This window comes from Equus caballus, chromosome 24, assembly GCF_041296265.1.
Source record: "Equus caballus isolate H_3958 breed thoroughbred chromosome 24, TB-T2T, whole genome shotgun sequence".
Classification (NCBI taxonomy): domain Eukaryota; kingdom Metazoa; phylum Chordata; class Mammalia; order Perissodactyla; family Equidae; genus Equus; species Equus caballus.
This window is the reverse complement of record NC_091707.1, coordinates 35,586,944-35,612,402: the sequence shown is the minus strand read 5'-3', so window position 1 is coordinate 35,612,402 and position 25,459 is coordinate 35,586,944. Positions and strand designations below refer to the sequence as shown.

At 42.8% G+C, this 25,459-nt stretch overlaps 2 protein-coding genes across 10 annotated transcripts in view; both read left to right on the top strand.

Annotated features, from left to right (window-relative positions):
* VIPAS39 (VPS33B interacting protein, apical-basolateral polarity regulator, spe-39 homolog) overlaps positions 1–20,397 on the top strand; it is a 24,708-nt gene extending 4,311 nt beyond the window's left edge. For 3 of the 5 annotated variants that reach the window (XM_001493709.5, XM_005605377.4, XM_070250259.1), the window contains exons 4-20: positions 2,049–2,195; positions 3,280–3,318; positions 3,671–3,735; positions 4,670–4,726; positions 6,866–6,958; positions 7,459–7,492; positions 7,992–8,094; positions 9,747–9,774; positions 12,074–12,147; positions 14,027–14,102; positions 14,543–14,677; positions 15,316–15,357; positions 15,672–15,761; positions 17,405–17,491; positions 18,071–18,160; positions 18,567–18,671; positions 19,348–20,397. In XM_001493709.5, coding sequence (XP_001493759.1) covers positions 2,049–2,195; positions 3,280–3,318; positions 3,671–3,735; positions 4,670–4,726; positions 6,866–6,958; positions 7,459–7,492; positions 7,992–8,094; positions 9,747–9,774; positions 12,074–12,147; positions 14,027–14,102; positions 14,543–14,677; positions 15,316–15,357; positions 15,672–15,761; positions 17,405–17,491; positions 18,071–18,160; positions 18,567–18,671; positions 19,348–19,368 — 1,286 coding nt within the window. In that variant the 3' untranslated portion in view covers positions 19,369–20,397. Of the gene's footprint in view, positions 1–2,048; positions 2,196–3,279; positions 3,319–3,670; positions 3,736–4,669; positions 4,727–6,865; positions 6,959–7,458; positions 7,493–7,991; positions 8,095–9,746; positions 9,775–12,073; positions 12,148–14,026; positions 14,103–14,542; positions 14,678–15,315; positions 15,358–15,671; positions 15,762–17,404; positions 17,492–18,015; positions 18,161–18,566; positions 18,672–19,347 lie in introns of all 5 variants that reach the window. The other 2 variants (XR_011432261.1, XR_011432260.1) reach the window with 1 other exon arrangement.
* NOXRED1 (NADP dependent oxidoreductase domain containing 1) overlaps positions 19,495–25,459 on the top strand; it is a 22,144-nt gene continuing 16,179 nt past the window's right edge. The window contains exons 1-2 of one of the 5 annotated variants that reach the window (XM_005605380.4): positions 19,495–19,632; positions 24,491–24,662. In XM_005605380.4, coding sequence (XP_005605437.1) covers positions 19,596–19,632; positions 24,491–24,662 — 209 coding nt within the window. In that variant the 5' untranslated portion in view covers positions 19,495–19,595. Of the gene's footprint in view, positions 19,633–20,525; positions 20,633–23,501; positions 23,731–24,490; positions 24,663–25,459 lie in introns of those variants that run through there. The other 4 variants (XM_023628178.2, XR_011432264.1, XR_011432263.1 and 1 more) reach the window with 4 other exon arrangements.

The window sequence follows — 25,459 nt, the reverse complement described above, 5'->3', positions numbered from 1 at the left end:
TTCATAGGAAATACTGCCACATAATTTAAAAATCAAAAAGTACTTAAGGGGCCGGCCCTGTGGCCAAGTGGTTAAGTTCACACGCTCCACTTCGGCGGCCCAGGGTTTCGCTGGTTCGGATCCTGGGAGCGGACATGGCACTGCTCATTAGGCCATGCTGAGGCGGCTTCCCACATGCCACAACTAACAGGACTCACAACTAAAATATACAGCTATGTACTAGGGAGATTTGGGGAGAAAAAGCAGAAAAAAGAAGATTGGCAACAGTTGTTAGCTCAGGTGCCAATCTTTTTTTTTTTTTTAAGGTTATAACAGTTAACATCCTTTTGAAATTACAGTTGTACATCATTATTAGTCATGTTGTAGGTACACCACTTCACCCCTAGTGCCCTCCCCCCACCCCCCTTTCCCCTGGCAACCACTGATCAGTTCTCTTTGTTTGTCCATATGTTAACTACCACCTATGAGTGGAGTCATACAGAGTTTGTCTTTCTCTGTCTGGCTTATTTCACTCAACATAATACTCTCAAGGTCTATCCATGTTGTTGTGAATGAGACGACTTTGTCCTTTTTTATGGCTGAGTAGTATTCCATTGTATATATATACCACAACTTCTTTATCCAAAGATTTTTTTGTTGTTTTTCTCCCCAAAGCCCCCCAGTACGTAGTTGCATATTCTTTGTTGTGGGTCATTCTAGTTGTGGCATGTGGGATGCTGCTTCAGCGTGGCTTGACGGGCAGTGCCATGTCCGCGCCCAGGATTCGAACCAACGAAACACTGGGCTGCCTGCAGCGGAGTGTGCGAACTTAACCACTCGGCCATGGAGCCAGCCCCTCAGGTGCCAATCTTTAAAAAAAAATGTACTTAAGGCATAACAGTGAAAATTTCCCTTCCACACTGTCATGCATCCACTCAGTTCTCAGTCCCTACCTCCCCAAAAATAACCCTGTTGTTTGCATCCTGGGTATTTGTCTAAAGAATCTTTTTACATTTGCAAATGCATGTAAGAATATATATTCTTGGGGTCCAGCCCAGTCGCATAGTGGTTAAGTTCAGGTGCTCCGCTTCAGTGGCCCAGGGTTTGCAGGTTCAGATCCCAGGTGCAGACCTAGCACTGCTTGTCAAGCCACACTGTGGCTGCATCCCACATGAAATAGAGGAAGATTGGCATGGATATTAGTTCAGCGACAGTCTCCTTCAAGCAAAAAGAGGAAAGTTGGCAACAGATGTGAGCTCAGGGCCAATCTTCCTCACCAGAAAAAAAAAAAGAATATATATTCCTACCCCCTTTTCACAGAAGTGGCCCTCTACTTTATACCCTGCTCTTTTCACTTGCTAATACAGCTTAGAGCTGTTTCCAAATCACTGTATAAATAGCTTTCTCATTGTTTCTCCTTTTTTTAAACAGCAGCATAGTCTTACATTGTATGGACTTACCATAATTTATTTACCCAGTCCGCTGTTGATGAAGTTTAGATTGTTTCCAGCCTTTTGTTGTTTATATTGCTATCTATAATCTTATATTCTGCCCATATGTGAGTATATGAAAGGTCAGTTCTTGGAGTGGGATTTCTGGCAGAGGGGATTTGCATCCGTATTGGACAGATGTTGCCTAAGTGCCCTCCGCAGAGGTTCACTGATTTGTGCTGGCTTCACAATGTTGGAGGGCTCCTCTTCCCCCACCGCTTTGCCAACACAGGCTATTATCAAACTTTGGATCTTTGTCAATCTGCTAGGGGGCCAGTGGTATCTCAGTGTACTTTTACTTTGTAATTCTCTTATTAAGAGTGAGCTTGAGCATCTTTTCAGATGTTTAATAGCCACTTGAATTTCCTCTTCTGTGACTCATTTATTCCTTTCCTTTGCCCCTTTTTCTGTTAATTAGTCTAGTTGATTCTATCCTTTCTTGCCTGCCCGGATTTTTGGAGTCCCTGTCGGCCAAGGGACCAGGGCCTCTGGTGAAAAGCGTTTGAATTTGTTAGAATGCCTGTTATCCAGGGTCTATTTTGGCTGAGAATGACTGATGTGGTTCTTACTGTCTCACAGGTATCTCATGGTCCATCAAAGAGACCGCTGGTACCAGTGTGTCAAACCATGAAGGCCGCGAACAGCTAAAGAGCCGAAACAGCTTCTCCTCCTATGCACCACTACCCAAACCTACTTCTACCTACTCCCTGAGCAGCTTTTTCAGAGGTAAAGAGTGATAGTTAAAGGGACGGGGAGTCCTCCTTTTCTTTTTTCAGAAAAACACTCAGACTATAATTTTCGTTTACTCTGGAAGAAAAAGATTATTGAGGGATAAAGAATTGTCTTTGGAGCTGGCAGCGGGGATTAGGAGTGGGAAAAATGAGAGGAATTCAGAGGGCTTGCAGTAGGTTTTCTCGAACACGATGAATAAAACTGACATTAACCCTGTGATAGGTACTGAAGAAATTTGCCTAGGGCGAAATTCCTGCCCACCCCCGTGCATTGCTGGTGGGAATGTAAAATGGTGCAGCCGCTGTGGAAGACGGTATGGCAGTTCTTCAAAAAATTAAATGTCGAATCACCATAGATCCAGTACTCCAATCTGGGTACATACCAAAGAGAATTGAAAACAGGGGCTTGAACAGGTACTTATATACCAATGCCCCTAGCAGCATTATTCAGAATAGCCAAAAAGTAGAAACAACGCAAATGTCCATTGACTTATGAATGGATAAGCAAAATATACATGCAGTGGAATTTTATTCAGCCAAAAAGAAACAAAATTCTGATAGATGCTACAAGATGGATGAACCTTGAGGACTTTATGCTAAGAGAAATAAGCCAGATCCAAAAAGATAAATGTCGTATGATTCCATTTCTATGGAATACCTGGAATAGTCAGATTCAGAGAGACAAGTAGAATAGTGGTTACCAGGGGCTGGGATAAGGGGGAATGGGGAGTTATTATCTAACGGGCACGGAGTCTCAGTTTGGGATGATAAAGTTCTGGAGATGGATAATGGTGATGGTTGTACAATGTGGATGTACTCAGTGCCACCAAACTGTAGACTTAAAAATGGTTAAAATGGTAAATTTTATGTTATTTATATTTTACCACAATTAAAACAAATTTCCTCCCTGCCTTTTTTTTCCATGGCACCTCAAATTTCTGAAGTTAAATAAAAGCGTTTTTAAGCCTTCGGTTCCCACATTTCAGAATAAGGTTCTGTATACACTACGTGGTTAACCAAGTCTGAATGGCTCTGACTTGATCTGTTCACCTCTTCCCTCATGTGTTCTCTACCTTTAGGGAGAACTAGACCTGGAAGCTTCCAGTCTCTTTCTGATGGTAGGCATCGACTCTCTTCTCCTGATTGCTGTGGGAGCTGTTCCTGATTTGGGATATGGTCTGGGGAGTCATGGGAAAGGGTGGTAATTATGATGATTAGATGAAGTTTCTTCTGAATCTACCATCAGTATTAGAGAAATTTTCTGATACTGAGTAAGGAGGATCATTCTGGCTACAGGGGCAAGGAGGGACTCCTAGGGATGCTATTTTTGGAGAGGAACCGAGATCTCCTTTGGGCCATAAAGGTACCTTGGGAGCCCATAAGTCAAAAAATGTGTGAGAAGGAAGCGGTAGAAGAAAGGAATGACAAGAAGATGATGTCCTTCTGAACCAGCTGCCTGTTCTTTTTCAGCTTTGTCGGACACACCTGCCAAAAGCTATGCTCCAGAGCTGGGGAGACCCAAGGGGGAGTATAGGGTGAGTTACGTCTTACAGCGGTGTCACACTTTACACACTGTAGAATGCTTTGATGTATGCAATCTTGTTTGATCTTCCCAACTTTTTGAGTAGGTATTATTTTAACCCCTTTTATAGATGAGAAAACTGGATTTCTAAACATTAGGGCTTACCTGTGGTCTCACAGCTAGTAAATGGTAGAACCTGGATTCAAAAATCTCTATTTTCTGATTCAGTCCTAGCACTCTTGCCTATTATGCTGTCTTTTAAGTTTTTTTTTTTTGAGGAAAATTAGCCCTGAGCTAACATCCGCCACCAATCCTCCTCTTTTTGCTGAGGAAGATTGGCCCTGAGCTAAAATCCATGTCCATCTTCCTCTATTTTATATGTGGGACGTCTGCCACAGCATGGCTTGATAAGCAGTGTGTAGGTCCGTGTCCTGGATCCAAACCAGCCAACCCTGGGCTGCCCAATCAGAGCTTGCAAACTTAACCGCTATGCCACCAGGCTGGCCCCCGGAAGTTTTTGATCATCCCTGTGGCCTGAAAACTTGGTGGAGCTCATATTTCCATGAAGCGCATAAAAAAACAAATTGATTCATGAGGAAGAAACTATATCGTAATGTCCAGAAAAGGAACATTTCTCCCTCTTTTCTTCTTTTGACAAAGCCATTAACAGAGTCCTAAATATGACTAATTGCATCTTGGGATTGAAGTCTTAAACCAGTAGGCACAGGATGACTGTTTTTGTCAGGCGGTTCATTCCCTCTTTGATCCACCTCCTGCTTATATTGTCGCTGTTGTAGTTCTTTCAGAAACTCAGAACAAGACCATCCCAGTTCTTCATTTTTTTCATCCATTCCGTCCCACAAAATGTCTCCTCTTTAGGGACTAAGACCGTGAGTTTGAGGTGAGGAGCTGGCACACTGATAATTCACGTGTTGCTAATATTCCAGGATTACAGCAATGACTGGAGCCCCAGTGACACAGTGCGACGCCTCCGGAAGGGCAAGGTAAGGCCACTGGAGAGAGAATTCTTAGGGAATTTTTTTGGAAACTGGCCAGCTTGTTCCATAGGGGGGATTTCTCGGCCTCTCTCTCCAGTTCTATTTATTAAATGAAGTGGCTTTCAGGAGGAAAATAAATCCGCTAAGATGGAAAGTGAGCTGCAGAATTTGTGATTCTCCAGGGTTTAGCGTTGCTTTGATCAGGTAGTGGGGAAAGAGTGATGGATGAGACGGAAAAGTACCTTTCAGAATGAGAACGATCTTTTACGTTTACGTCTGTGATCCATTGTGAGTTAACTTTTGTTTATGGTATGAGGTCAGGATTGAGGCTCATTTTGTTCCCATGTAATTCTCCATTTGTTCCAGCACTATTTGTTGAAAAGACTATCCTTTCTCCTTGAATTACCTTGGTGCCTTTGTCAAAAATCAATTGACCGTATATGTGTAGGTCTATTTCTGGACTCTTTATTCTAGTTCATTTGTTTGTCTATCCTTATGCCATTACCACAGCCTTAATTAAATGTAGCTTTGTAGTAAATCTTAAATTAGGTAATATGAGTCTTTCCACTTTGCTCTTCTCTTCCAAAATTGTTTTGGCTATTCTGGATCCTTTGTATTTCCATGTAAATTTTAGTAACAGCTTGTCATCGTCTGCAGAAGAGCTGCTGGGGTTTTGATTGGGATTGCTTGAATCTGTAGATCAGTTTGGGGAGAATTGATATCATGATAATTAATGGATCAAAATGGATCATAGACCTCAATGTAAGTGCTAAAACTATAAATTTCCTGGAAGAAAATATAGGTGAAAATCCTTGTGACCTTGGATTAGGCAAAGATTTATTACCTGGGACACAAAAAACATGACACAAAAAAGAAAAAATTGATAAAATGGACTTCATCAAAATTAAAAACTTTTGTTCTTTGAAAGCACTGTTAAAATGAAAAGCCCACCACCATAGCTGGGAAAAAATATTTGCAAAATACATGTATTATAAAGGATTTTTATCTAGAATATGTAAATAATAAATTATCTTCAGTAATAAGAAGATAGACAATCCAATAAAAAATTGGCAGAAGATTTGATCAGTTAAATCACAAAAAAGATACATGAATGGCCAATAAGCACTTGGAAAGATGCTCAACATTATTATTATCAAAAAAAGGTGAATTAAAACTGTGAGGTACCAGTAAACAGCCACTAGAAGGGCTAAATTTGGAAGTATTGATCATACCAAGCGTTGGGAGCGTGTGCGGAACTGGAACTCCAGTAACTGCGAGCAGGAGGGTAAAATGCTAAAAGTACTTTGGAAAATAGTCTGGCAGTTTCTTACAAGTTAAATATACCCTTAATTTCACTCGTAGACATTTACAATCTAAGATAAATGAAAACATATGTTCATACAAAGATTTGTACATAAATGTTCATAGCAGCTTTATTCATAAAAGCTCCAAAAGTGGAAACAACCCAAATACACATCAGCAGGTAAATGGATAAAGAAATTGCGGTATGTCCATACAATGGAAAACTACTTACCAGTAAATAGGCACAAACTACTAATACTCACCACAACACATAGGTTCATCTCAGAATCATAATGTTGAGTGAAAGAAGCCAGATCTAAAAAAAGCAGGCAGATGTTGTATGATTCTATTTTTATGAAATTCTAGAAAAGGGGAAACTTTAGTGACTGGAAACAGGTGAGTGGTTGCCAGGGGCTGTGGATGGAAGGAGGGTATTGACGTTAAAGTAGACAGGGAAGTCTGGGGTGATGGAAATGTTCTGTATCTTGATTGTGGTAGTAGTTACATGAAATTATATAATTTCAAAACTCACTGAACTCTGTACTTAAATAGGGTCAATTTTACTGTATGTAAATTATACCTCATTAAAAAGAGAACAAGTAATCCCTCTACCCACTGACTTGGGTAAGACTTCATCACGACATTGGCGTCTTCTCAGGCACAGGCCGAACCAAAGAGGGTGTGGTGGGAGTCTGCTCTCACAGAGTGCTAGGGACCATAGTGTAAAAATAGACTCTCCCTGGGGACATTTCCTTTTATTCTTGCCCATTCTTCAGTATTCACTGACAAAGGAATATAGGAAATGGCCTTCCTTGCACACTAATTCTGTTCTTATCCCGCCAGGTCTGCTCACTAGAAAGATTCCGCTCCTTACAGGACAAGCTACAACTCCTAGAAGAGGCAGTAAGCATGCACGATGGAAACGTCATTACTGCAGTGAGTTGTGGGTTTCGTTTGTTGTTGTTTTCATTAGTTTCTGAAACTCCAATCAGAATAGACTCTAACATTTTAGGTTAAATGTCAGGTAAAGATCCTGGATTCCCTTTTGAAGTGTAGGAGTCTCGGTAATATGCATTCTAAGACTCAGTTGGCAGGACGTACGTTGTGTGTTGGACTCTTGATTATGATCAAGAAGCAGTAGGTTGGCTGCTCTGTGTTCTAAAAACTAACCTGAGGGAGGAGAGATGTGAGAGCAGTCTCTCTCAGAGGGAGGTGTCTCTCGCCAGTGTGGACACGGGCATGTGGACTCCCAAGACACAGCTCAGTCCCAGATATCCATCACCTGTCTTTCCATCGCATAGAGAAATCTGTTATCTGGACCTGCAAAGATTCTCCTGAGTTGCTGACCTCAGTCTTAGACACCAGGTGTTCAGGGCAGGGCTTTGTGTTTGAAAGGTTGCACAGGGTAATTCGTTCTTTGTTCTTTTTTCCTGTAGGTTCTGATCTTCCTGAAGAGGACGCTGAGCAAAGGTGAGCATGGTTTAAAGGAATTCTTCAGTCTGCAATCTTCAGTCCTGCATTTGAGGGGAGAATGGCACGTGGCTTTCATACTAGAATTCGCCAGTGTCGAGTGTGCTTCAGAGACGGCTGGGGTGGCCTGAGACTTCAGAGTACATCACATGTCTGAGGGCAGTCGTCATCCTTTGGTGTGATAACTACATTAACTGCAAACCCCGCCTAATTTACTGGACAGACAGATGGCTGTGTTGGTTTGAGGAAGTCAGGTGATGCTAAGTGCCTGCTGTTTGGGTTGATGAGAACTGAAAAGCTGACTCAATGGCTAAGAGTTGCCCTGAGCCATGGAGTAGGTTGATGGTGGAATGAGTCTTAGGGATGGCTACCATAAAAAACCCATTCCTAGCCTCTGATCAACTTTGAGGAGTTAACATTTGGAATGTGTGAGGAGGGAGACCAATTTTCACTTGAGTCATAGGCTTTAATCTTTCCCCACCTAACTTCTTCCTGCCAGAGATCCTCTTCCGAGAGCTGGAGGTGCGACAGGTTGCCCTGCGACATCTCATTCACTTCCTTAAGGAAATAGGGGATCAAAAGCTGCTTTTAGACCTCTTTAGGTAAGAACTGATCATCTGGCCCATAAAGTTTATCAAGTACTTTGTTCAAAGCCCTCCAAGGGATACAGAGAAAGAGAAGACCCTGTCCTTTTTTTCTGGAAATGGTTTTTAGACAAGATACTGAAATGTGATAGAACAACTAATAATACACCATAGGTTGTGATAAGGTTACAGTGTAGCTGGTGGTTAAGGATCGGGCTCTGCTTGGCAGGCCATGGTCTCGTAGGCGTCCCACATATAAAGTAGAGGAAGATGGGCACGGATTTTAGCTCAGGGCTAATCTTCCTCAAAAAAAAAAAAGAATCAGGCTCTGGAGTCAAACACACCTGCATTGAATACTGGCTCCCCTTGGTTCAAAGAGTGAGCAAGTTACCCAACCTCTCCAAGCATCAGTTTGCCCATCTGTAAAATAGAGATGATGATACTTGCCCCACAGGGCCATTATGAAGATTAAAAGAGTTAATGTTGTGAAAAGCACTTGGCATAATGCCTGTTCCATAGTATTAATATTTATTAAGTATTTTCGTATAAAAGACCTAGAATGAAGGTATTTTTTGTATCACTTGGTGCCCAGTGATGGCAGTGAGAAGTACAGTGGAAGAGCAGAAGAAGAAATGATAATTTTCAGTCAGGATACCCCAGGAAAGCCTCATGGAAGCAGTTAGGAATTGATTTGGGGCCAGGAGACTAGGTTGGATTCGGATAGGTGGAGAAGTAAGAGCATGTCTGCTGGGGGCTGCGGGAGTGGGGAGGGGCGGTGTCTTCTCTTGTGACTTCCTTCCCTATCTCATTCCGATCAGTGGGGACCATTTCCTACCCTTAGAGTAAAATGGATGTGTATTATGTCCTTTCTTCAATGTCAGGGAAGAGGTTGGAACCTCTCTTTAGGCTGACATGTGGCACATGGTAACTCCAGTGACTCCAGTACAGTGATGAGCTGCCCTGAAGACTCAGGTGGGGAAAGCAGGTCACCTGGTCAGGGTCAAGATTACAGATGGTTGGCCAGGAATTTGCAGAAGACGTTCATCAAGGCAGGCTATTCGCTCCCTCCCTCCCTTTCTTCCCTCCTTCCCAGTGAACAAGACTTGATTAAGCATCACCTCTATTGCCAAAGCAGTGTTGTTAATTATAGTGGTCCATTCAAAGTAAGAAGGAATCAGAAGACAAAAATCCTTGTGCTCCAAGGCCTTACTGCCTTTTGGGGTAGACAGAACACATTGTATACTGTATGTGAAAACAAGAGAGAACAAGAGAGAAAATCTGTTTCCAAGATTGTACTGCCAGAGAAGAGTGCTTTAATCTTTCCAAAAAAGGGAAAAAACCGTAAGATTACTGTGGCCTAAGGTTTTGTGGAGGCTCTGAGCCTTTCTGCCAGACGTGGTAACATGACAAAGTTATTAGTGCCCTGTAAGGCCTTCTTGTCCTTGCTTTTCGCTCAGCTAGAGAGATGAGGGGAGCAATGACATCTGATCCACCGTGTGTTTTCAAAGGGTTGCTGGTGGTAGAAAGTTTAAGAAGAGAAGGGCTTATCTTGTGTATGGAGGCAAATGAGTTTGACTTGTGTCCTCCTAGAGCAGTCATCCTCTTTTGTGAGGTTCTGCTGCCACACGTCAATAGATAAAAATGCCCTGCTGCCTTCTGCTTCCTCCCAGGTTCCTAGATAGAACAGAAGAGCTTGCGGTAAGTGTGGCCTTTGTTTCACTTGGGGACCTATTTAACTGAAATCTAAGCCAAAACCCAGGCTCCATGACCCCAGTAGCATTGAGCTATCTCCTTTCCTTTGGTATTGATTGTATCCAGAAGAGAGGGGCATCTGGGAAGCCTGAAAACTGAATCCAAAGGATGTACTGTTTTGTTTCTTTCTGTCTGCTCTTTTGATTGGGCCCATGAATAAATATTTTTTTGAATAAATGAATGAAAACTGGCCTGATAATTTGTAATTTATTTTTTAGTTTCTAGTCACTTTCAATTCCTGGTTTATGGGAGCTTTTGGGTTTTGGCTTCTAATACTAAAGAAAATTTTGAAGGCTAAGAGGGATAAGAAACCAGATATAGGTCAAGAAGGAAGATAGGTCCAGGTGGTGGTGCACCCAATACACATTTTGGCTGAGAGCTCACTGATCGGGTATTAAAATGGACTTTTGGCAGATTTTTACCATCATGGAATGAACTCTTGGAATACGAGAATAAATCTGAAATTTTACCAAAAATTTAATTGTATTATTGAAACTTTAGTGATCCATTTTTAAAAGTTTGACATTATAGTGCAGGCATAAGAATTTCTCAGTGCCAGCAATGGCAGGATTGCTGCCTGCACATTTGTGGTGATAGCAATGCTCATGCTCAGCTGGCACATTTAATAATATTGTGACCTTCTTTGCCCAGCAGAGGATAATTCAGGAGAATGTTTTTCAGTAACATTTTGTAAAAGGAACTTGTACTTCCTAATACTTGAGGCATGGTCAAATCTCAAAACTCCTTTATCTTAATCAACTGAAAATGATTGGCAATCTGTAGTAATCATTTTGAAAAACTTTTTGTTTACATTTTTAATCTCCATAGGTTTGAATCTATGAGGAATTTTCTTCATACAGCATTCTTACAAAGTTTTTTTTTAAGTTCGATTAGTGAAAACAAATGTGTTTTGGGTAACTCATTTTTATCTGAAACTTTCTTATTTTCTTTATATTCTCTATTATGTTTGAATTGAAGATGATTTATCTTGCACGTTGTATATAAATTTGGAGTTTTCCAACCTCATAAACTTTGGAAGTGGCAAAGCTCATAGTCTGCTTTAGTTTTTCCTCATAGAATATGAAGATTTCCCAAGTAGGACTTTTTCTTGAAAGACTTAATGCCAAAAAATTATAGCTCTTAAAGGTTACTTTCTTTACTATTAGGAATGATTATATACTATATATTTTATATCAAATATTTTACAAAGATTAGATTATGATATAATGTAATCTCTTTTATTCTGTTTTCTGTTATTTACATTTTTATACACATTTCTTGGCTCTAAAAGGATATACTGTACTTCCTAAAGCCACTTCATTCTCTTAATATTCATATTAACTGTCAATCTGTTTATTTTTTAACTCTTGGAAAGTTTTCAATAATTATATGTAGAATTACAACTTTCACAATCATTCATTATTGCATCATTTAAACTTCAGTTCATTTTTTACTTTCAAAATACAAAGCCCATCAGATTTTCTTTTGGCGTTACATGTGGAAGCTGTAGTATTTGAATGTGAATATTTAGTTATCAACAGTGAATCAGAGTGACGTGCCCTATTCATGTTACTGGCATTGTTAATTGTTAGATATTTATAGGATCATGCTACCATTGATCATGCACGAGGTCAAGGATGCCACACATAACGTTGAAGTAGGCATTTAGCTCTTCGGCCTTTCCAAGTCTCAGACTGAAGCAAACGCTGGTTTTGATTAAATACTGAAGCTAAAGCCAAACTTCAGAGTAAAGCTGGGTGCTCTGTCTACGTATTGCTTCACTGTAGGTCAGCGCTGTCCAGCAGAGCTTCCTACAATGGTGGGAATGGTCTATATCTGTGCTGTCCGATAGGGTAGCCACTAGTCACATGTAGCTATTGAGCACATGAAAAGTGACGAGTGAACTAAGAACCAGTGCAACTGACAGGTCATATGGCCTCTGGTAAACAAAGAGAAATTAGAAAATAAGAAGTTTCTAATTAAGAAATTTAATTAATTTAAATTTAAATATAAACAACCAAATGTAGCTATTGGCGACTGTATTATATATTGCAGTTATAGATAAACCAAAGAGTGATTTTTGCACCACTCTTTGCCCTTCCTCCATCCCCTCACCCAATCCACGCCCAGAAGGAATCTCTGATAGTGAAGAAGTTAGTTTTTAAGCATGGAAATTCTACTTACAGAGCTACCTCGCCCTTCTAAGGAGACAGAATAGCTCAAAACCTTTCTCTGTTTTTTGTAGCTATCCCATTATCGAGAGCACTTGAACATTCAGGACCCTGAGAAACGAAAAGAATTTCTTAAGACCTGCATTGGGTAAGTATGGGGGAGAAATCTTTTTAAGTATAAGTACTCTTACATGGAGGAATTAGGAGACTAAAAGAAAGTGGAATGGAAAGATAGTTGAAGGGAAACGCTAACAATGGATCATACAGCATCATTAAAGATTGTCTCATTCACTGGTTCCAAATGCTGCTCCCTAATAGAGTTTTCATTGATTGGTGATAAATTGAGAAAAATAAAGACAACATAGAGAGTTTTTTCTTTTTCTTTTTTTTTTTTTCAAGATTTTATTTTTCCTTTTTTTCCCCAGAGCCCCCGGTACATAGTTGTATATTCTTAGTTGTGGGTCCTTCTAGTTGTGGCATGTGGGACGCCACCTCAGCATGGCTTGATGAGCAGTGCCATGTCCGCGCCCAGGATGCGAACCGGTGAAACCCTGGGCTGCCACAGCAGAGTGTGCAAACTTAACCACTCGGCCACGGGGCTGGCCCTGAGAGTTTTTTCTAAAGCTAAATTTATTTAATTTGAATGACTTCATTGTATCTGGGATATTTTTCTCTCCTTTTTTGGTAGTAAAATGGGTTGTAATTTTTTTTTATCACCTTTATACTAAAATAAAAAGTTGGCAACACTTTATATATTTTTTTCAATATTACTAATTCTTGAAACCTCAAAGCTGAAGAACCACTGATTCAGTGCAAGCTTTCATCCAGAATATAAATCCCTGTAAAAACCAGCCCCACATATTCTTCCAGTGATGGGGCGCTCACTGCTCTTGGAAGCAGCTCATTTTATTGTTGGACAGCCTTCATTATTGGAAAGTGCGTCCTTATATTGAGCTGAAACTTGCTTCCCTGGATCTTTCCAGACCCGTCTAGCATCACCCAGTAAGTAGGGTGTGTGGCAGTAGTGCCAGGTCCACTGCTCCAGGGTCAGTGTTCTCAGTTGTTTCAGTCATTCCTCATGCAACATGATTTCTAGGCTTCACATTTACAAATTTGTCTCTGACAATACAGTCCTTAATTTTAATGTTCCAAATAACTGAGCTATGTCATATGGCCTCTAGTAAACAAAGAGAAAAGTTAGAACAGTGAAATAACTGGAACTATTGCTGTCTCCCTTTATCTCTTCTAACAAGTGGCTGTGGCTCACACTTATCTGTGACAGTATAATTGAATTTTCAGAATTCTTCCCGGAATGAGTAAAGTAGGGGAATAAGGCAGCACTTTCTAAAGGATAGATCTGTGAGCTGGGAGCTTAAAATCTGGCTTGTGTTCTGGGGCTTACCCATTGACTTACCATATGACTGTTAGGCAAGACACTGTTTGTCCCTCAACTTCTTCATCAATATGATGTACTGTTTAAGATGGGACCCTTGACATTTGTGGAGATCTTAACCAATCTACAAATGTACCACCATGCCATGTAATTTAATTTTACCTTATTGCTCTGCAATAAAAAATGGCTAACAGATGTAAGTGCCCCTTAAGGAGAGTTAAGTATTGACATTAAGCAATGACATGAACCACAGTGCTTCCCTGGGATGTGTATGATGGACAGTTCACTAGGCCCACTCACTAGCTAATGTGACTCATTCACCAAATGTTCCAACTCCCACAATGAGAGGATTCTAATTAATTCCTCAGCAAAATCACTAATGACTATAGGTGTTTTATGGACCTTCAGGATTCCTCTTGAATTGGCAAAACCTTAAATACAAAATCCCAGCCAAAGATGTACTGTACTTTCTGCTTTCTCTCTCTCTGCCTTTCAGGGATGCTGTAAAGGTGAATTGAGATCAGATTTGTGACGCACCGTGAACCTCTTATGCTTACAGTAGTGATTTAGTTTAGCTGGGTTTGTTTCCTATTTGAGTGGAGAAAGAGGCACTAACCTTCTGGCCCTCTGTCAGTTTGCCATTTTCAGCAGAAGATTCTGCACACATCCAAGACCATTACACGCTCCTGGAACGTCAGATCATTATCGAGGTGAGACTCCTCATCTCTGCATTTTCTGCTTCAATGCCCGTGCTCAGTGCATTCAGCATGTAGGAGACTTCTACGCTCTGCCTGTATATGTCATTTCCTGTTACAATCCCTGAGAGCCTTTCATTTTCTCTCTCTACATGATAGCTCCCTTCCCTCCATTGTTCTCAGGCATCCCTTTTCTTCTCACCTGCTTTTAAGTTGGAAGTATTTCCTCTTCATCCCGGAACTCTCATTTCCTTGCTACTTCTCTGGTCTTCCTCCATCTAACTTGTCATCATTTTATGAATTTTAAACTCCCCTGGGCTATGCTAGGCAATTTCTTTCTTTTTTCCTTCTTTGCCTCTAGGGTAGGGAACAACTGCTGTAGTATTAAAGGTTTCTCTCCTGCCTCTACTCCATGGACATTGTTCTTTTTCTCCACTTGGCTCACTCTGCCACAGGCAAATGACCGACATCTAGAAGCAGCGGGACAGACTGAGATGTTCCGGAAGCACCCCCGGAAAGCTTCCATCCTCAACATGCCGTTAGTGACGACGCTTTTCTACTCCTGCTTCTACCATTACACGGAGGCTGAGGTACAGGCACAGTGTGAAAGAAAGATCCCGCACACCCTCCCTGCACGAGAGGAGCTTAGTTTGAAGCCAGTATTTCGATGTACTCTGTGACCAATGGGTGCATGTAGTTCTCGGAAATCTACCTAGAATCTCCCTTGGCCCTCAGCAGGGGTGAGCCAAGAGGGGAAAAGGTTTGTGAGGCCCTGCGTGGCTTCCAGTGAGCTGGCAGACTAGCATAGCACATTCCGTCTCACCAGTGCTGGTCCCATGGCAGCCTCTGTTCAAAGGTCCATAATTTCAAATGGATTCGCACCATGTAGAGAAGAACAGCAGGTGTTAGGCATCTGTAGGTACTTTTTAAAAAAATTTTTTTGAAGAAGCTTGAATTTAATGATCAATGATCATAGGTGGACATGATCCTAATGATCATAGGATTAGCATAAAATTGGGAAATACTCCATACCTATCCACTCCCGTTAAGCCGGGTTGTGGTGATATCCAGTTAGACCCAGTGGAGCTTTTCTCTTAAATTAATTTCTGGGTTTAAATGGTTACAGAGTGAAGTGTAGAATGTCTGGGTGATGGACTAGAAAATGGGAGATTGGGTGGTATTTGGGCAAGTCAGTAGCACTAAAATTCCTTCTCCACTTTCATCCTAGGGGACATTCAGCAGTCCGGTCAACCTGAAGAAGACATTTAAGGTAGATAGAAATGGGTCAGTGTTTGGTAACAGTAATAGTAACTACATGGAGTGGATGTTGCTTTACTGTACCTGCACAGTAAGTCCCTCGACGTTCGAGGTCCAAGGTAGAAGGGACCGAGTTCGGGGGAAGGAGAACGCCTCGGCTGGGTGGCCTGCAGCAGTGCGGGGACCGGGAATGAAGGCGTTCTTCATGACCTGAGCGATTTCTGGATTGTAAGGGGTGGAATCAACACCAGGGAGTATTTGTGCCTCTCTTCTCCAGAAGTCTTGAGCACCTCCCCCGCTTAATTTCCCCTGGTCTCTGTGTTCTAGATCCCAGACAAACAGTATGTGCTGACAGCCCTGGCTGCTCGCGCCAAGCTTCGAGCCTGGCATGATGTGGATGCCCTCTTCACCACAAAGGTGAGCCCTGGACTGTTGCGTGCTGCTAACGCCACGGAGTTACCGTCTTGCTGTCCCATGCCTCACAGGAGTCTTAAGTTCCAGTTACTGCTTTACAGTTCCCCCCCTACTTTTCATTTCCCCAAATTTCAAACCTAAAGAAAAGTTGAAAGAATAGTATAATGAACAGTAATAGTCTTTATCTACTTCACTAATTTATTAATATTTTTGCCACATTTAGTTTCTCTTTTTCTATGTTTTCTCCATGCGTATAAGAAAAAGAGAAAGCAAATATGCCTTTTTCTTTGCTGAGCCACTTGAAAGCAAGTTGCAGACATCATGACACTGCTCCTTAAATACTTAGCATTTTCTCATTCGTAACCGCAATATTACCATCACTCTCAAGAAATTTAACATTAATATAGTAATATTAGATGTAGTCTATATTTAAAATAGCTCTTTAGGGGCTGGCCCCGTGGCCGAGTGGTTAAGTTCACGCGCCCTGCTTCGGCACCTCGGGGTTCTCCAGTTCGGATCCTGGGCAAGGACATGGCACAGCTCATCAAGCCATGCTGAGGCGGCGTCCCACATGCCACAACTAGAAGGACCCACAACTAAAAAAATATATATACACAACTATGTACCAGGGGTCTTTGGGGAGAAAAAGGAAAAAAAAATAGCTCTTTAGCGCTGTTTTGTGTTCATTTTTGTGTTTGCTGTCAGGATTTAATCAAAGATCTTGCATTACATCTGGTGATCATGTCTCTACTGATTTACATTTTAAGTATCCATTTTTCGATTATGGATTTGAGAATTTTCTGTTTTTCCATTTTGTTAGTTATGTAATTAGCTGTGTTAACTACCAGAGCAATACATGCGTGCGTCAAAATGAAATACTCTATGAAAATATAGAGGAAAGACTGAAGTTCTCTTCCATTGACCACCTGCTTCTATCTCACTCCCTTCCTCAAGGGAAACGCTGTTAAAAATTTGATTGGTAGCTTTCCAGAACTTTCCTCGTGAATTTACAAATACACATCTTTATATAAATATAAAGATGTAGAGGATAAGATTTTTCTACCCAGATAAGTTCATACTACAAGTATTACTAAGTAAATTGCTTATTTCATTTAACTGTGTTTCAGACTTTTTTCCTGCGTTACTGCCTCCAGATCTAAGAACTTATTTCATACCTCTGACTCCTTTCTACCCCTTTAAGTTCCTTGACTTTTCTTTTTTCTTTTTTTTTTTAAGATTGGCACCTGGGCTAACAAATGTTGCCAATCTTTTTTTTTTTTTCCCCTGCTTTATCTCCCCAAATCCGCCCTGTACACAGTTGTATATCTTAGTTGCAGGTCCTTCTAGTTGTGGGATGTGGGATGCCGCCTCAACGTGGCCTGATGAGTGGTGCCATGTTCGCCCCCAGGATCCGAACCCTGGGCTGCTGCAGCGGAGTGCGCAAACTTAACCACTCAGCCATGGAGCCGGCCCCTCCTTGACTTTTCTGAAAAGCTCATCTCTCTTCATTTCTCTACCCCCCACCTCCCATCCATCCACTCTCACCACCATGTTATTCTGCTCTGACCATAAAATGTAGGGGGACTAGCTCAGAGTGTGTCGAGTATGTCTGGCCTAGCTACTGCTGCCCCACCTTCCTTTTTCAGAACTGGCTGGGCTACACCAAGAAGAGAGCACCCATTGGCTTCCATCGAGTTGTGGAAATTTTGCATAAGAACAGTGCCCCTGTCCAGGTAATGGTTCCTAAAGAGAGTTGGGCACAGGATCCTCTTGTAGACCTAACTTTTAGTCTCTTACTGGTCAGTGATGGTAGACTTGACCTGCTCTGGTCTTATCTTAAAGGCAACATAATGGCTGTACTGGATCTTGAGATAGAAAAGGCCAGGGAGGGAAGTTCTCCTCTGCCCTGTAGAAGTAATCCCAGATGGCTCTCTCTGAGGGATGTCTACAGTGTTTAGCCCGTGTGGAGCACTGACACACTGTTCAAATGACACAGAAGGAGAGCTCACTGAGAAAGGACATCAAGGAGAAATGGGCACAGCACTGAATCAGATCTAGAGTGTGCCTGCTGCTGGCATAAGGCTCTAGGATAAGGAGGAATGCACTCTTCCCTTCTCCACTGGGGGAACATGGAAACACTGCATGGAATCTACCTCATTTCCCATTGCAGAACTAATCCTGTGGTTGATGATGCAAGTTGGAGATGTCAGATTTTGAACTCTTCTGCCTTCTTCAGAAATCTTTTTCTACCTTTTAGAGCTCTGTGTTTTATGGGTCTGAGAATGATAAGTCAGAAGTACCTCTTCCCACAGATATTACAGGAGTATGTCAATCTGGTGGAAGATGTGGACACAAAGTTGAACTTAGCCACCAAGTTCAAGTGCCATGATATCGTCATTGATGTAAGTCCCCAAGAAAGAACCCTGAATTAGACCCTCAGCAAAAAGTGGGGTTTATTCGCTGTCCTCCATCCTGAGATGCTTCCATCAGATTTGACTTAATGACAAAATGGTCTGGCAAGAGGTAGTTTGGAGACCAGCATGCCTGTATTATTTTCCCAGCCCTCTGGCTGATTTCTTTGCTTTTATAAATTTGTTGCTCTTGGAGAATTCATAGACTGAATCAAGCCACATAAGCTCTGTAGACTTCTCTCCAGCATGAAGTTCTGCAGGAGCTTGACCCCACTTTCATTTCACTATAGCCTCCTGGCCTCTTCTTGAACCTTGGCTCAAAGTGGGAGTGACAAAAAGAAAAGGGCCTTCATAGAGAAGGCTAATGGGGGTTTGTGTTGTGTGTTTTGGTGTACAGACTTGCCGGGACCTGAAGGACCGTCAGCAGTTGTTAGCATATAGGAGTAAGGTGGATAAAGGGTCTGCAGAGGAGGAGAAGATTGACGCCATTCTCCACAGCTCGGTGAGCAGCTCCAGCTTACCCTCCGGCAGTCTCAGGAGACAGTTCACAAAGTAGCATCAAGGAGACATTCCCAAGGCCTGGGTTGGATTGCAGTTAGCTGAGCCACAGGGAAGTAAGGGTCTCCTGTGGGACTAAAGGTCAAAGGCACTACTTTGAGCAGGAGAAATTACTCCTGAGATGTGGGATGATATAGGGTAATCTGGGGAGCTTGGGCTGAGACTTCACTGTAATGTTCTGATAATTGTTAAACATAGCACGTAGGAGGGACTAACTGCTGGAAGTATAGAGCGAAATGTTACAGATTCAGAATATCTAGACGATATAGTTTCCTGGGGCAGGATATGACCTACCTGGGGGAAATAAAACAGTGTGGGTGAAATAGGTTTTAGCTTTTTGGGGAACACATCTGGCTAGTCTCTCGTAGCATGAAATTGCTGAGCTTTTTGTTAATGTGGAGCTTAGTTCCCCATTAGATATTTTGAGACCTACCCTAGGGTCATCTAAAGCTAGTGGGACCTGAGGAGGGCAGAACCAAAATAAATGCCCTAAATCAGGCTTGTAAGATACCGCATGGGTGTTTAATCCATCTCTGAATAATTGCTAGCTGTGAGCCTTGTTTCCCTCTGCCTCTCTGTAGGGATCAGTGAAAACTGATCATTGTTTGTTCTTTCCACAGCAAATTCGATGGAAGAATTAAGTGGCATTAGTTACCCTGAAAGCTGCCTCATTTCTTCCTTTCCTCCGTGTGAAAGTAGAGAGTGCTCTTCTGTGGGAGAGTTCCAGCATCACATCGTTTGGGCCCGTCGTCAGCAGGCAGTACCTGCTTCCTCTTGGGACAGAAGCCAGCGCCTGGGCACAAACAGCTTCAGACTGACCTTCTGTCCAAGGCCATCATCTAAGGGCCAAGACCTAAAGCTTTGACTTATGAGAAGGATTCTCTCCACCTGGTGCTCACGTGAAGGTGGGAGTGATTTCTAGATTGAGCCCATATTGGGCAAGATCTCTCTTGGTCTGAGAAACATGACTGCTCCAGAAAATAAGTCTCCTAGACTCAGAGGTACAGGTGTCATAGGGTGGCCTCTCCATTCCCTCAGCTAATTGTGACCCTGGACTTGGTGCTGAACATTGGCAGTTTGCTCTGAATGAAGTCAGAACAGAACTGAAATGGCTCTCTCCCAGGGGCCTCAAGAAGGGCTGCCGGTGTTGCCAGGACCTGCTGGAGGCGCCCTCACCCCACACTGCACAGGGCCCTCCCTGTTATGACAGAGATTGCCCAGACGTTGTGTTTCTTCAGCCAGCGTCCATCTGCCGCCCCAGTCTACCCTCTGTCCAAAAGCTTGATTTCCTCTCTGACCTGCACACTGAGATGGCCTTGTGTGAATGATGAGAACATGCCCCTTACCTTTTCCTCTACTTCTCCCACCCCAGACCCATAACCTTATATGGAGCTTGGATTCAGCAGTGCTGGACAGCTCTCCCTTTATGCATAAATGTCGTTATTTTACTAGGAGCTTCCAGAAGTTTCACCAGGGCTAAACTCAGCAGCATTTTTGACTCTTAGGATATTAAGATGGAGGTTTTAGTTTCACACTTGGTTTTCAAGAGAATATTCTGTAATGCTAGATTCTTGCCCTCTACCAATATTAGCCTCTCTTCTCTGTGACTGAACTGGGTTTCCTGGACACGTCTAGTCTCCTAATAAAGCTGTTTCTTCCTTGGTGCCTTCTCTTTCTCTCCTGGTTGTTCTGTGCAGAATAATGAAATAATTGCCCTGTCTCTTGGGACCACTACAAGTCTGCCTCAGTCACTGCATTCAGCAGCCTATCAACACATGTTTGGTTTTGGAGTAACTGCTTATGGGAAAGCAGGGCCGTGTGGTTAACAGAGGGAGCACTGAGCTGGGAGACTAAAGACCTGGCCTCTTGTCCCAGCTCTACCACTGTCAAGCTGTGTGACGCTGGGTGAGTCCCTTTCTCTCTGGACTCGTTATCTTCATCTGTAATAGGAGGGCGTGATTCTCTCAGAGCTTATCTATGTTCCTGTGACTGGAGTGGGTGAAGTGGTGGGAGGAAAAGAGAAGATGCTCATACGGAGGCACACGACATGCTTTAGGGCAATGTGGTTCTCACCTGGAGGCAATTTTGCCCCCAGGAGGTGTGTGTCAATGTCTGGAGACACTTTTTGTTGCACAACTGGATGGTGCCACTGGCATCTAGTGGATACAGGCAAGGGATGCTGCTAAACATCCTGCGATGCATGAGACAGCCCCTACAATGGGGAATTATCCTTCCCAAAAAGTCAGGAATACCAATGCTGAGAAACACTGCTTTAAAGGAACCAGACTCCAACTTTTGCTCCTCCTCTTTGTAATCCCCTTTGCAAATTCCAGGTAACCTCACATTTTGTTCCTTTCCTGATCATCTCTCTTGCTAATAAGGAAACAGGAGCTTAATTTGCTAAGTTGTGCTAAAGTTATTGGCTCATCTTCAGAGAAACAGTTGTAACTTTATTAACTAGTCTATCAGGGTTCATTTAGAGAAGCAGATTGCTAGGAGTCAATTGTTCCCTCTCTCTCTCGCATCTGTATGTGGGATTCATTACAGGGATTTGACCTTACTCAAGTATGGCAGTTGGTTAAACAGTCTCTGGAAGGTTGTCTTCATGTCTGGCAGTAGAGCTGGAAATCCATAGGGCAGACAGTAGGGAAGGGAAGAAGGGTATAAAGTGAGGGAGAGCAGGGACAGCCTGGAGCCCATGGGAATGGATGGGAACCTGTGTCAGTGTCAGTTCTTACTGCCTGCAACCTTGATGAAAGGGGTGTCCTGCAGAAGCTAGCTGGTGGTCTTTGTCACAGAGCTCAACACCCCTGGGCCAGGAGTGTGAGAAGCTGCGGGAAGACCCAGAGGAAGGTGTCGCAGGCTCAGCTGCTACCCCAACCAACAGAGTCACCAGCAGTTAACTGAAGTGCCTGCCGACCTTGCAAGCATAACTACAAAGTGGCTGCTGTTTCACTTCCACCCTCCAGATCTTGCACAAAAATCTTTATGCATTCTCACTGGAAACATACAGGGAAGGGAATTCTGGCAAATCTAGGTCAGCCTAGCCAACTTGACATATTACAAAGCCATAACCACTGAATCCCCAGTTTTGAGAATGTGTAAGTGAAGGATGGGCCTAGGATCCATGTTGATACAAGTTAACTGGTGCTGTGCTTGTCATGCTGACCTGGGAAGTGTTGAGCCGGTCTTTCCTTTAGAGCAGGAAACTTCACTTGCAACATTTTAGTCTAAGGAAGTGTTTGTTAGACTTGAGAACTTGCACGTGCCTCAGTTCAAGTGCTGGAGACTGCTTTTAAAGAGATTGAGAGGGTGACATAACAGCCCTCCTCTAAAAACGATTAAAGAAGGCAGACATCAAAAGTCACGTATTGTATGATTCCCTTCATATGAAATATCCAGAAAAGGTAAATCCATAGAGACAAAAGCAGATTGGTGATTGCCAGGGCCTGAGGGCAGGTGGGGAATGGGAGGACAGTAATCCCTCCTTATCCACAGTTTCGCTTTCTGAGGTTTCAGTTACTTGTGGTCAACTGAGGTCCAAAATATTAAATGGAAAATTCCAGAAATAATTTGTAAGTTTTAAATTGCTTGTCGTTCTGCGTGGCGTGATGAAATCTTGTGCCGTCCTGCTGCATCCTGCCCGGGACATGAATCATCCCTTTGTCCAGCTCCAGGCTGTACACACTACCCGCCTGTTAGTCACTAGTAGCCGTCTCGGTTATCAGATCGCTGTCTCGGTAGCACAGTGCCTGTGTTCAAGTAGCACTTTACTTAATAACGACCCCAAAGTACAACAGTAGTGATGCTGGCAGTTCGCATATGCCAAAGAGAAGCTATGAAGTACTTCCTTTCAGTGAAAAGGTGAAAGTTCTCAATAAGAGAAGAAAAAAATCGTTGTCTGAGGTTGCTAAGATCTACAGTAACTTTTATTACAGTGTATTGTTATAATGGTTCTATCTTATTATTAGTTGTTAGTCTCTTACTGTGCCTAATTTATACATTTAATTTATACAACTTTATCATAGGTGTGTATGTATAGGAAAAAACGTAGTATATGTAGGATTCGGCACTATTCACAGTTTCAGGCATCCACTGGAGGTCTTGGAACGTATCTCCCAAGGACAAGAGGGGACTCTTGTAAATGCTTAATTGGTGTAGGACTTCCTTTGGGGGGAATGAAAATGTTTTGGAACTAGAGAGAGGTCGTGGTTCCACAATGTTGTGAATGTACTGAATAGTTCATTTTAATTGGCTGTGTTATGTGAATTTCACTTCAAAATTTTTTAATTTACAAAGAGGATTAGAGATGAGTAGTTTTGAATTCTATCTCAATTTCGCCATTGCTATAAAATAGATTAGTTTTGAATATCTTTGATTTCTGTTTTTCCAACTTTATTGAGGTATAATTGACAAATAAAAGTGGTTTATATTTAACCTGTCCAATGTGATGACTTGATGTGCATTGTGAACTGATTATCACAATCAAGTTAATTAACATAGCCTCACCTCGCATGGTTACTTTTGTGTGTGTGGTGAGAACACTTAAGATCTACTCTCTTAGCAAGTTTCAGGTATGTGGTAGAGTATTAACTCCAGTCGTGTTGCTGTACATTAGATCCCCAGAACATATTCATCTTATTCATTGACTTCTTAAACACAAAAAGTTGGGGTTGGAAAAATAACTCCTTGAGTCGTGCTAAGATCTGTACGATATTCCAGTCTGCAAAAAGTCTAGAAATCCAGACGTTTTGTTGGGAAGAGGAGGGTCCCATACTGGCCTGGTGGAGCGCTCCCGGAAGCCGAGGAAGGAATTCATGTCCTCATGTTGCGGTCAGGAAAACCTCTAGGTGGGGCTGGCCCCTTTAAGACTCAGAGACTGAAGTAATCTGGTAGCTGAGGAGTCATTATGACAACTTTCTTGGGTAATTCTCCCTGGAAATGTAGTTCCTACCCTCCAGGGCCAGAAGTACTGAGGAGGAGCCATCTTCTGAGTTTGGTTGGTAAGAGATATATGTAGATGAGCTTACACATCTCTGGCTTCATGTTCTTTTTCTTGTTTTTGCTGAGGAATGTTTGCCCTGAGCTAACATCTGTTGCCAATCTTCCCCTATTTTGTATGTGAGCCACTGCCACAGCATGGCCACTGACAGACAAGTGGTGTGGGTCTGCCCCCAGGAACCAAACCTGGGCCACCAAAGCAGAGCCGAACTGAACCACTAGACCACTGGGGCTGGCCTCTGGCTTCATTTTCTAAAACCTAGATGTCCCTGCCCGAGACAGGAGACCGTGATATTTAGTTTGGGGTCTTTTCTACCCTATGGGGAAACACAGTTTAGTGAAAGGGAAGAATTTCTTTGAAGTGTGATCTGAGTGAGTGTTCAGCCCTATTTCTAAAATCTAGGAGGGAATGGAAGGGAGAAGGTCCTGGCCCAGGAGCACCTGTGAAACCCATTGCTAATGCAAATGCATCAGCTGAAAAAAGTGCCCATAGCCTATGCAGAGGAACATTACTTTGGATTTTTGTTCATGTTTTTCATGAATCCAGGTTTTCCTGATTCATGGGTAGCCAGTGCTTGGGAATCCTCCAGGCCTCAAACTCAGATGGAGAAGTGGATGAGAGCCGCAGGTCAGAACTGGAAGGGGAGAGGTGCTTTAGCCTGTCATCACGAGAGCTTGTGACTTGGGCACTCACACTCTGCTCCGCAGACTCCCTCTTCTTCCAGGACAGGGAACCAAATTGATTGGTATCTGTCGCTGCAGGAGATGGTGGCTTGGAAATGGACTTGCTAAAGGACCTTGAGTCCCTGCAGTTTGAGTATGGGGTTCAAGAGGAAGACCACTGCTGGCTGTATTTGCAAGGCCGTTCTCGGGGGCTGATGATCAAGGCCTGTGCCCACGCAACCTTCTTCTGCAAGCTACTCTGTAATTTGAGGTAAGCTAGGTCTCCGAGGTCAGGCAGATGGAGAAGAATCTCACTGTGGAGAATTCAAATGACTTAAACTGTTTATATTGGAGGATAACTTTGGCAGGGGGAGTGTCTTCCTACCTTTTCCAACCCACAGTCAATCATTCCTGGTCTGAAAGCACCAGGGAAATGCATACCAGGTTCCCTTGGCTGTCGTTATGTAATAGAGCAAGCTTGCGTGATTTCCCTTCAGTGGGTGAATTGATTAAATGATCAATTCATTCATCCATTCACTCACCACTCATTGGGACCACCAGCTTGTCTTCCACAGCTACCGATGACTAGCTATTCCATAGCTATTGGCTGAAAATGGGGTTGGTTCTTTCTTTGGGGCTGACCTAATAGTGGAATTCTCCCTCAGGAAAGCCACTTGGGACACTGGGGGTCCTTATGGCCAGGTGACTTGCTTGAAACCAAGAATACTGATTGGCAGAGAAGCTCTTAGTCTGGCCCTGGCTTCTGATATCTTAGTACAATGTGGCTTCAGATACTTAAATAGGAGCCATGGGAGAGCCAGGTAACTAGGACCAGGATCCTGGATTCTAAAACTCCAGGTTACTCCTGGAGCATTTGTCCCCGCCTCAGTCAACTTGTCTCTGAATTAGATCAACTCTTAGATGGTGGGACTAGATCTGAACTGAACATGTTACAGATACAGCAAGGAGGCAGGCTGCTCTCTGAGCTTGCTAAATGGCTGACTGGTAAGGATGCACAGACCTACTGGTTGCATCCCACATGGGTGGTGAGAAACTAATATGTGAAAC